General features: G+C 45.6%; 1 protein-coding gene across 2 annotated transcripts in view; it reads right to left on the bottom strand.

The window, feature by feature from the left end:
* gpr158a (G protein-coupled receptor 158a) overlaps positions 1 to 12598 on the bottom strand; it is a 47453-nt gene that overhangs the window by 31604 nt on the left and 3251 nt on the right. For both annotated transcript variants that reach the window (XM_062480034.1, XM_062480035.1), the window contains exon 2: positions 7064 to 7169. In XM_062480034.1, coding sequence (XP_062336018.1) covers positions 7064 to 7169 — 106 coding nt within the window. The remainder of the gene's footprint in view (positions 1 to 7063; positions 7170 to 12598) is intronic.

The raw sequence follows: 12598 nt of genomic DNA, 5'->3' as shown, positions 1-12598 counted from the left end.
TTGACATGAAAGCCTGCAGTTCTGCTCATTCTCCTCCCTCAGATATGGAGCTGGGGTATGAATCAACATCCTGCCAGTACGCTTGATGCCATGACTGCTTCCACCTGCACAGGAACTGGCAACCAGAGCCTAATTAGACCTCCTTCCCTATTAAACCCACGCCCTTCCGGTCACAAACACCCCCTAATCAACTCTGCAGTAAGCTTCTGTACTGTGTGCTGAGAGAGTCCTGAGAGCCCAAACCATCGCTTCTTATGGCGGTGATTACTGAATCACCCACTGTTATTGTAAGTATTGAGGGTCAGTGTGTATGTGTGTGTGGGTGTGCACATGCATGTGTGTGTGCTTGCGTGTGTGTGTGTGTGTGTGTGTGTGTGTATGCATGTGTGTGTGCATGTCTGTGTGTGCATGTCTGTGTGTGCCCATGTCTGTGGGTGTGCATGTGCCCATGGGTGTGTACATGTGTGAGTATGTGTGTGTGTCCATGTGTGTATGCATAAGGGAAATAGGCCTGTTTGGTTTGTTCAATCGAAAACAGCAGGAGAGATTGCTGCCCACTTCAACACCTCACATCTACATCCAGCAAGCTTCCACACACACAGTACTGTCCTTTTAATAGATACAGTACATTGCCATAAACACACACACACCAAGCCTGAGGACCAGCCTGGTGCAGAGCTGCAAGGGACAGGCAGCCAGATCGGGGCCTGGAGAGCTGGGTTAAGTGAGGGAGCAGGCTCGGTACAGCAGACCCCCTCCGGAGGGCCATGCCCTGGTTGCTGTCCAATGACCAGCTTCTAAACGCCACTGAGATAAACACACAAGCCTGTAGGGAGCTAAACAGCCCACCAGGCAGAGACTGGCGGACAAACACAGGCGCAAGTCCAGACTCCCATATTTCTCTGGCAAGCGTACACATGCACACACACACAGCGCCATCACAAACACAAATCAAGCATATGCAATGATGCTAAATCATAGACACGCCATAAATATTCCCTATGGATAGAGACTGCGATGAACAAACTCGTTGCTGGGCATTGTGGAACCACTTCTGCACACACGGCTTTGCACACACACACAGTCTGTGTGTGTCTCGATGTTAAGTCACAGGGGCATGGAGATAAGCAGAGGATAGCCAATCACACACTCACAAACACACACACACACAATCGTGTGACAGACAGTCACAGCAGTAGGGCAGAGAGGCCTTAAGTAACTCCATGCCTGATATCATGAAGTTCACACCCCTCACAACCAGACAGGCAGAGAGAGACTAGACTCCTCCTCACCTCAGGGCTCATTATCTGTGCTCACTTACATCTCTCCAGCCACCACACCAAACATACACACACACCTCTCTCTGGACCAGATGCGGCCTTACCTACAATCCCATAGATCCACGGTATGGGGCTGTAATCCCAGGCTAATCTCCACCAACAAAGCCATTGAAATCCCACAGGATGGATGGTGTCTGAATGCTGCCCTACACACCCCATCACTCGACACTCCTCCGGTGGAATGTTATTTAATCTCTGCTTGGGTTACTGCATCACTTACACACAGGCCTGTGGGGGTGTGTACGCTCGTCTTCAGAGAGCTTCCATGTTTCAGACTTCCACGTCATACACCAGTCTGGTTAGGAAGACCGGAGTGCCTGTACAGACAAGGCCCCAGGCCAGAGTTACATCTAGAGGTGTCCTGTGCATCAGCGCCCCAAACTCTGCATGGAGCCTTTTTGTCTCTGCCGCAGTGTAGGTGTTTTGGATTGTGGGAGATGTAGTTTTGAGGCAGGTCCGTTTTGGACGACGACCAAAGACGATCGCTGGCGTCAAATTACAACACTGGATAATTCATCCAATACGAATGTCAATAATTGTCGGCGTTATTCTTCTCCATTCTATTTCTTCAGCACTTTCGTTCCAATTCTAAAGTCCAGCACATTCCATGATTTATTTATAAAGGTTGTAGAAAAAACAGGTAATAAGGAAATATGTTGTACAGCACATTGTAAATGCAAGCTGCAATGTCTACTGTACTTCATCAATGTGTTCCCTGGTGCAAGCTGTCAGTTTCAAAGGAGACAGAGCAGGGGCAGGTGGTTTGGTCTTGGACTCCAGGAAACACGGGTTTTCAATGTCACATGAGATGACGCCATGTTTATAACATCAGGGAAACCCTGTGGGGCCAAAAGAGGCTGCTATTTATAACGAGATACCTTGGATCATCCTGCGCAGACAGAAAGGGAGAGATGGACAGAGAGAGGGAGGGGTGGAGAGAGAGAGAGAGAGAGAGAGAGAGAGAGAGAGAGAGAGAGAGAGAGAGAGAGAGAGAGAGAGAGAGAGAGAGAGAGAGAGAGAGAGAGAGAGAGAGAGAGAGAGAGAGAGAGAGAGAGAGAGACAAAGAGAGAGAAAGAGTGAAATGAAGGCAGGATACAACCAGGGGTATTTTTTAAGTCTGTGAAACAGAACTGAAGCAAGGCACCCCTACCCACCTGAGGGGTATATATGAGAAGCTTGTCAGTGTTAACGGGGTACAGGTGCCAGTGATTAGTACTCTGGCGATGTTGAGCGCCAAAAGGAGGGCGTGGATGTGACATGGAGAGAGAGAAAGGAAGAGTAATCAAATAGTTTGTGTTGAGGGAGAGAGAGCACTAGGGCGGGAAAGCTGTCACAACATTTTACGAGTACATGTGTAACTCAGTGCACTCAACAAACACATCACCTACTCCAGAGAGCTGGGGAGAGCATGCTAGATCAGCTACATCGAGCAACACAGCATTATCTGTTGTTAACTGACATTTGTTTTAATTGTTCAGACAGGATTTTTATTGACTTCTATTTGATTTATTATTTGCAATAAACGCTAGTCTGGGCAATATTTGTCTTAGGTTTCCCGTGAGACAAGTAGCTTTGCATTGATTTGCTTTGTAGTATTAGGTCTACCTGTATATTAGCCTGATGTTGATTAAGGTTCAAAATGAATAATAAATAGTTTGTGCAATATTTTCTCCCTGGCTGCTAAATCCAACAAATATGACCAACCTTAAAAGCCTGAGTAACATTTACTGCATTCTGCGTCAGTGTCACACCCACCCAAAGGATTTCAACTTCATTTCCACTTCATATTCAGCCGGCAACAGCCTTGGCTTGACTATCTCAAAGTGTTTTCGGCTCGCTTTTGTGTGAGCTGTCAGGGTAATTGCTGGATAATTGTGTAGAAAAGCAGTTTTTTCACTCGCTTTGAAAGGTAATTTGTGGGTCCTCCTTAAGGATAAAGTCAACAATGGCGTGAATGAATTGTAAAATTTCTGTATTCTATATTTTTTTCAGTGTCTTCGTCTGTCTGACGCTCCTTTTGGGAGGAAGCTGTCCATCTCTGGTTCTTAACAACCTTTTTGGGTGTTTTAGCCCATGGATTTCACCTCAGCTAAAGTTAATTTCCTTGCGGACTTTAAACTCCCATTTCATTATCAGAGACTCAGTTGGAGAGACAGAAAGAGGCTCGCATTTTCAAGCGTTCTGCGCTGCTATAGCATTAGGAGAACACAGTATATCGCATCCAGTGCATCTGCAAACAAAGCTCTCATAAGGGGGGCCCTCCAGAAAAACAGAATGAAGTCAATAACAGCATCTAATGTTCTCGCCCGTTTGTGTGGAAAGGTTGGTGCGTTTTCCGAGCACTCAAGAGAAACCCTACCATGAGGACTGAAAGCACTGTTATCCAGGTTTGTGTGTGTGTTTGTGTGTGTGCATACAGTGTGTCTGCGTGTTAGTGTGTGTGTGTGTGTGTGTGTGTGTTTGTGTGTGTGCATACAGTATGTCTGCGTGTGTGTGTGTGCATACAGTATGTCTGCGTGTTAGTGTGTGTGTGTGTGTGTGTGTGTGTGTGTGTGTGTGCGTCATATAGCAGAGGGCAGTAGGTCACTGAAACACTGATTGTCTTATTAATTCAGCGACACGAGGAGGACAGGAGACGGGACAGGGACCTCGCAGCGTGACTGAGATGATGGCAGAGACGACCTTGTGCGCCAAGGTGAAAACAACTACTTCTAATTGATAAAACAGGGGGTGTCACAGCTAACTTCAACATCATCGATTGAAGCAGAACATCATATAAAAAATCGAATTGCCTTATAAAGTACTTTTGGAGTCGATTTTTATCTGGACCAAGTTTCAACTGGGCCACATTTTTTCATTAACCACAGTTGAAACATTTGGAAAGAATTGCTGTGTCCCATTATAGCCAGTGACTGCTATACTGCGGGCCTTGCGATAGCAGAGGTCCCTTGGTTATTCCAGAGCGCAATCATTTAGCTGATGGGTTCGTTGGATATGTCCCCCTGCCTGGGCCGCACCACTTCTGCTGGCCAATAAGCTAATTGATTGAGACATTCGTCTTCATCATCCAGCCGTGTTCTTGCATTCTGCCCCCAGGCCACCAAGTACACCGAGGCACACGCTAATGCAAGTGCCATCCCTGTGAGAGATGTGTTTTTTAATAGAAATATACAAAAGAAATACAGGCCACATGAATTGGTTTTATGACTGGTTCTGGTCATTGTGGTGCCATAAAAACACAGTTGTTTGTCCATGTCCCTGTACTGAGCACTGGCACACTGCACTTATTGCATTCGATTTCTGCAAGTGTTTATGAATTAATAACTATAAATGGGGTTGTATGATATAATTACAGTTCATGTTGATATTATAGAAGGCATGTTAAGCAACCCTCATGATGTGGTAGTTCATCTTGATATGGTTCAGTCTGATGAAGTAGACCTCATCCATGTTTGCTGCTAACTAAGCTAATGGTTAGTTGGTTCACAGCCAGGACACTGTGATCAAATTGATGGTAATATATTGCCATTGACAGCGAGAAGGTGGCAGGGGCTGAAGTAGCTTGATTGAGGGTCTTACCCAAAGACTGTATCCTTGCTGTTAGTCTCTGTAAATATGTGTTTGTTCACATCCACAGTACTAAATAATTGACCAATATCATTCTCATACCGACTCATCATCATAATACATTTTCTGAGAAGTCTGAAAACCGGAAGATATTACAAACACAGAAAAAAAAGATTGAAGAAACACACAGCCATGCTTTACGTATGCGCGCCAGGCGTCTGGCTCCCATAGGAACACTCACAACACACACAGACACACGCACATACCGCCAAACAAACACATCAACCAAAGTACAAATGATCAAGAAAGGAAGACTTGGTTGAGTCAACGACCAAAGATGTTTTAAAAGGACGATAAGGAATGGATCTTCAGAAATAGCGACATATCTAAGAGAAGATGCTGCTTATGTTGTTTGTTGTCTGTGTTTCTGTCCGACAGCCTGCCTCGTTTGTTTTGTGTCCTCCTGGCCGCCTGCTGAAACAGACAGACGCGTTGTCCTCCCCTGTCTCGGCCTGGCCTCCCTGCATGCTTGGCTGGACTAACAGCTGTACCAACCAGGGCGCAAAGCAAGGAAACAAGAAACATTTCTGGGCCGCAATCATACCGACAGAAGAAAACAATAAACTGGTGATAGCCATTTTCGGCAGCCAAAGAGAGAAGTTTAATTTGAGGAAGAGATATGGAACTTATGGGAAGAGATCCAATGTAGGATGTAGGGCGAATGTTTCAACTGTAATTTGAGTAGTATTGCACGATAGTATTACGATACATTGATAAACGTGTTCATGAAACGACATGAATTACATGAACTTTCCTTAAACTACTTTCTAATGGTGATGTGTTTGAAGTCCAATTTCACTGTTGCACCAAAAAAGACACACAAAAACCCCCGTAAAACTCCACAACGTTTTTTTAAGTATGCTGTTTGTGTACCAAAAACAGCAAGGGTAATAAAACAAAATGAATCTGTGTTAGCGTCCGAAGAGCTGGTGCCAGAATGCTGTTTTTATCACATTACAACACCGCTGAGAAACCTTGATTGCGTTGCAGTTCTCCGTTCTATTTATAGCCCTCATATCTGGAGAAGCATCCACTCTTCATCACCCTCGCTTTACCTCACAGAGCACCCCTCCACAAAAACAGCGAGCTGCTAGCTGTAACAGATACACTGCTGACCTACACTCGCCTGGCACCGGCCAGTCAGAACCACATAGCTGCACGAGGTGTGAGAAGAGATGGGATTACTGTCACAGGTGCCCATCTCTCTTTCTGAGGTCCTGCCTTCACAAGAATTTCGTTTGTGACATACCGAGGGCCAGATACACGGTGTGTGAAAGGTCAGACGTCCATCTCCACCGCAGCACAGTACAAGCCTGCATGCGGCGCACGAGGCAGGACGACTGACATACACACACAGACACTCACGCGTGCACGCTCGACGGCACGAGGAGACAGATATTTCACAAACTAGTTTTAATATATCTGAAAAGTAATGGTTCTCTGTGTGTGTGTCTCTCCTTCTCTGTACGTCTATCTCTTTTCTCTCTGTCTCTTCCCTCTTAGCTCTCTACGCTGAAAGGTTGAGGAGCTGAGACAAAGAGAGTAATTAATTATTCAAACAGCCCACTGCATCCATTACGTCACATGTATTATAGAGGAGTTTGATCTGGGAAAATCTATCATTCTTAATGATGACACTAAAACGGCAGGTTAGATCTTTTAAACCATCCGTGTGAAAACTGGTTGGAGGGCAAAAAGCTAAAGAATGTCATCCTCTCTTCCAGCCTCTATTGGAAAACAGACAAGGCTTGTAGGCAGCACTGTATATTACCCTGACACTGGCACACACTTAGGGAGATGACTATCTAAGGACAAAGATGTGTCACATGACATGGACCGTGTGATGCCACAAATACAGTCACTCCCCACTCACAGTCTCTGACAGTCTTTAGGACAGGGCACACAGAGGTCAGCGTGATGACAGGGACACTGCCATTTCCTAACAGCCTTTGTATAGAAATGGAAATATTCAGCAGAGGCTTTTGTTCTAAGCCCCGTACAGGGGAGGGGAAGGGGGGATTTGAACCTGGGACCTCTTGATTTGCAGGCAAATGCTCCACCACTAAGGTGGAGCTGAACCCGTAGTGTGGACTCACCTCCATTGTCGTCAGGTTACATCGATGGGTCCCACCAAACCAGCCGTCAGGAGAGCACTGGTCGATATCAACATCCTGCAGGTTCACGTCTACTCTGACGACACCCCTGGAACAGAGAAACAATCGTAAAAACAACTGGCATTAAATGTTATTAAGTGTTTTGCGTTATACCATAGGTTATTATGAGAGTGTACAGTATAGGGGAGGAGTGTGATGCAATGTATGATCCAATATACAGGAATTACCGCCTAAAATGAAACTTTCAGTTGAAATATGAGGTCTTCTTTGCTGTGGGAGAAGCCTTGAAGATGATACGTATATATATATATCTATATACAGAGAGAGAGAGAGAGAGAGAGAGAGAGAAAGAGAGAGGAGAGAGAGAGAGAGAGAGAGAGAGAGAGAGAGAGAGAGAGAGAGAGAGAGAGAGAGAGAGAGAGAGAGAGCAACACCTCAAATTGAACTCACTGGAGTGAAATCATTGAATTGAAATCCCTGCCCCGGTAGCCCAATTAATGAAGAGAGAGAACCAGGGGGTCACCCTGAGTGACATTTCACTCAAACCCCTGCCTGCTCATTGATTGTCTGACATCCACTCACTCCCACACACACACAATCAACAACGAGGATCTCAATAAGCTGTATTACACTGGCTTCCTCTGATCCCCCAACCGCAGACCACACAACGAACAGCCCGTACAGCACAGCTAACACTCTGCCGCTTTCGGCGCTGAGAGTCTGCGCGCGCGCTGATCTTTAAATTACTCATCTAACCGCAGGTGTTTCAGACTTATATTATTCATGCTTCTTAGCCATTGGTGCAGCATGATGTTTGATGGGCTCTCTGGGAGACACCGGCGACAGAGGGACATGGTCTTTTCCTCCGGTTGATTGTTTCACAAGTTAAGTGGCTCTTCAGCTAGGTATAATAGACTGGGTGTTGCAGAGGCTGCAGTGAGACCGGTGAGGGTTAAGAACCAGAGTGCTCCACCACCTGGTTTAGTTTTAATCTGGGGCAGGTGTCTGCACCTGGTGTCTCCCAGACCTGCTGTTGGCAAACCTTGATGTTATTTTGCAAACATCTTGACTTGAAAAGCATACCGACAGAGATAAGACGAAAACCAGGATTCCTCTCCACCATCTCCAAATCACTTCAGCATGAGCGTCCTCCAAACGTGACAAATAATAATCCAGATTTTACGGAAACCGATGCAGCATGTGCACACTTACAATACACCTACAGTACTCTATCTATGTATCTATGTCTAAGTATTTATCTGTCAGTCTATCTATCTACTGTGCCATTTATATTTTTACTGCTTCAGGGAAGACTGTGTTTATGAAGGAAATAAAGATGGTTTGTCAAGAAAAACAATCTCACTCAAACACATAAAGAGACACACAAACACACACACGGAAATAATTGCTGGGGAGACTACTTCTGGAGGTGCACACATGTGGCTGCACTTTGTTCCCAGGGGACAGGGGGTGCACACACACACAGCCTATACTGCTGTTATTAATAACTCCTGGTCTGGCCTTGCTCGCGGCAAAACTCATTTCATTGTTTCAACCCCACAGTTGATCTCCTCTCTGACAAATGCCCGCTTCAACCTCATTGAGTTACATCACTGAGAAGGGTAAGAGCCAGCCATACAGGGGTATACTCCACCACAAATGCATGGTACACAGTGACCAGTGACCATTTCATGGCTCGCTGTCCCGAGTTCACTGGCAGCTGCAGCTCCTTCGGTTAGCCAGGCTGCTGACAGTGAGGCTGGGCGTTCAACATGCTAGCTCAGTCTCCCAGTCTGTTCTCAGCCATCTAAGTATATGTTCATCCATGAACACAAGCACGAACACCCACACATACACACAGGCACACACTCTCTCTCTCACACACACACACACAGTTCCATTTGAACGACGCAAAAAAACATTTAATCAGCTCCTCAAGCCAACGTGTTTTGGTGTGGACGCATACACACTCAATAACAAGGAGACAGATATCTCACAAACTGGTTTTCTATTTGTGGTAAAAAAAAAAAACATAAGCTATGCCCAAAAAGTTATGTCTCTGTCTGTCACTCTATCTGTCTATCAGCGAGCTGGAAACAAAAAAGTAAAAATATGTCGAGTTCAGCTGAGGCTGTCTGGCACTTCGACATGCCTGGGACCCGAGACCCTCACACAGGAAGGTGCTGAACCCAGACCAACACTGGGAGAGTGTGTTGGTGTGAGCAGCTGGGTGGAGTACCCCCATGGGCCTCATTGAGGACTGCCCCCCCTGAAGACCTCAGCCTGCTGGATCACAGGCAGCAGCAGAGAGTCAGAGGGCTCTTCCTTTTCATCTTCCATTCATGGTCGGTCGAAAGGCCACCCAGAGAAAAGAGGCGATGAAGACAGTCTAACTAGCACTCCTTCCTGTGGGCTGTATGCACATCCCGGGGTTTACTTCATAAAAAGCAGCCTCGCTGCTTTTTATGAAGCAAGTAGCATCTTGTTAAACATTTCTCACATCTCACATAGACGGCTGTTGTACACCCTATATGATGAGTTTTGAATATGTGGCCTAAGTATTGAAAATCGTCCTAGCAACAATAAAAAACTGTAAAAAAGAAAAGAAAGTTAACTGAAAAGAAAAACGTGATGCTTTCAGGAGTACATCTTATGCAATCTCACGTCAAAGAATCTCATTGTGAAAGATCAGAATGTCAGATTTCAGCTGCTTTCTCCAGGAAAATGGACGTGATGGAAATGCATTAAGCTGACAGGACAAGCAGACGCTAATGTGGCTGGGGCCTGCAGCTGCGTACCGGGGTCGTTTTATTGAGTTCTGTCGCAGGTCATCAGAGTAGACGAAACGCCCGTGGCAAATGTACTGTCATAAGGCACTGGAGCCATTCTCCTGGATGTCGTTTGTACTTCTTTGTAGCTATTATGGGCATGTAGGAGAATAACTTCCTCCATTAACCAGAGGACAACACCGCTAAGCTCCATCGCATCTCAAATGGTCGTATTTTTTTACATTTTCGAGGATTTGAACTATCCGTCTACACACTGATGTGATAATCAATGAAATAACCACACTGACAGAAAACTAATGAATTAAAATCCTTCTGGAAGATCTAATTTACAAACACATCAACTTGAATTAAACCAGGTGGATTATTATTGTTCCTGGTCCTTAGTAAATGTACAGGTATTTTGCTTGAATGAACAACGTTGTTACAGTGAGCTTGTTAAGAGCCTGGAAAGTTCCTCGAGACATTTGACTGATTGAAGGTGGAGAGTTGACGAGTTACCTTGCTCTACGAGTCTTCACCTCCTCCACCTTGTCAGGGATTGTATCACACTGTCAACACACACACACACACACCGTCATTCAAACTAGGCCAAAACGCAGCAAATTAGCTACAGTACGTTTACCAAAAAACGTGCCCTACACTGGAAGACGCAGCACCGGAGATTCCCAGGCCATTTCAGCGCTAGCTTTTCTTCTTCCTCCTCCTCTTCATCCTCTCAGATTTCGCCAGTTTAGAAGGATATTACTGCCTTCAGCCCCAGGCGTTCTGGGGCTTCCTCGGTAGTGGTTGCTGGCCGGCCTCCCGCTTAACAGACACCGCAGGCTCCTCGCTGGGTTTCCACTCGCAGGGATGGACTGCTGGGAGACCCAGGGCAGTCAAGCTGTCCAGACAGCAACTTCCCACAACGGAAACCAGAGCCAAAAACACATTAGTTTTGTTCTGTATTCATCACTTAGCTTTTATCCTCTGTTGATCAGCAGTCATACCCAGGTACAGTAACTGTATATAAGGAGAACTGTCCTTTTCTTTTGCAGTTAAATTGACCATTGCAGTAACAGATTTGTGAAAAGGATTTTATGTACGGTGTTTTAGTTCAGGAGTGATAGTTCAGTCTAATCATTTGATATCCATCATCTGTTATATAGTTTTGTGTCACATATATCAAATATGTTTGTGTTTTTGGAAGGTGTGATTGTCCATTTTCCACTCGGTGAATAGAAATAATGTATCCTAGTTTCCAGCTTGTCCAAAAACACAAGATTAAAAACAATGGATTATTCATTTTGTGAAAGATAGTTCTAATCAAAAGAATTACAACCTCTCAGCTGAGCTCCAGACAAAGCAATTAAGGTCCACTTTGCGAGGGTGAGCTATGGTCTTCCTTCCTCCCACTCACCCTCCTCTTCATACACCAGCAGTTCCTTGAGGCAAGAAGCTCCTCTCTTACACAAATAGGCAGGTTTGTGTGTGTATGTATGTGTGGTGTGTGTGTGTGTGTGTGTGTGTGTGTGTGTGTGTATGTGTGGTGTGCGTACGTGTATGGTGTGTGTATGTGTGTGTTGGTGTGTGTGGTGTGTGTGTGTTGGCGTGTGTGCTTGCGCTTACCGCACACTGAGCCATGATCCTTTAAGAACTGAGGTGCAACCTTAATTGGCACATCCTTTCAGTCCCTGACACCACAGCGCACACTCCCACACCTTACACACACACACACACACACATGCCCAATTTACACGCGTGCACACACACACACTACCTTACTGAAAAACACACACAGTGCTGAGGGCCAGCACTGGAAGACAGGTCCAGTGTTTTCAGTGTTATAAGCAAGCAGTTTGGTCTGTTCTCCCTGGTGGCAGTTGAGCCAGAAGAGAGAGAAGGAGGTAGAGAATCGGGATCTCTTACACCGCCATATGAGCAGCAACCACAGACACACACTCCCGTTCACACACACACACCCATGTTCTAACCGCCACACAACACACACACTTCTGTTCTCACACACACACACACACACACCCATGTTCTAACCGCCACACAACACACACACTTCTGTTCTCACACACACACACAGACACACCCATGTTCTAACCGCCACACAACACACACACTTCTGTTCTCACACACACACACACACACACACACCCATGTTCTAACCGCCACACAACACACACACTTCTGTTCACACACACACTCAGGTTCATGTCACCGCACAACACACAGCACGTTTATGTTCATACCATAAGTCCACGTTCATGGAAAAATGTCATGCCAAGTAAAAGGCGAGAGCAGTTTGAGAAAGGGGTTATGGGTCCATCTATTTATGTCGTAACATCTCTACTCTAATGTAGGTATTTGGGTTTGATCATTAGGAAAGTTTGTCGAAAAACATGGACTGAAACTGATCCCAAGGCTCGATAGTAGACTGACGCAGACACTGGGCAGAGACTGCGTGAGCTCCACAGACCTACAGCACCATGGCATCTTGTATTCAGTGAGAGTGAGCTAAATTTTCCGTCTAAAAAAAGACTCCATTGAAGCATTAAAAGGCAGGGATCAAGATGGCTCGAGGTTGTTTTTGTACATCTTTCATTATTAATTCATTGTGGTATTGATTGTATTCATCTGGACGGGAGACTGAGAAGGGCAGTCACATGAGGAGGGGACAACGTTTCCCTCCATCCTCCTTATCTGGATGTGTGGCCATGTGTGTGTGGCCATGTGTGTG

Source organism: Osmerus eperlanus, chromosome 15 (assembly GCF_963692335.1).
Source record: "Osmerus eperlanus chromosome 15, fOsmEpe2.1, whole genome shotgun sequence".
Lineage (NCBI taxonomy): Eukaryota > Metazoa > Chordata > Actinopteri > Osmeriformes > Osmeridae > Osmerus > Osmerus eperlanus.
This window is presented reverse-complemented; position numbering and strand designations above follow the sequence as displayed.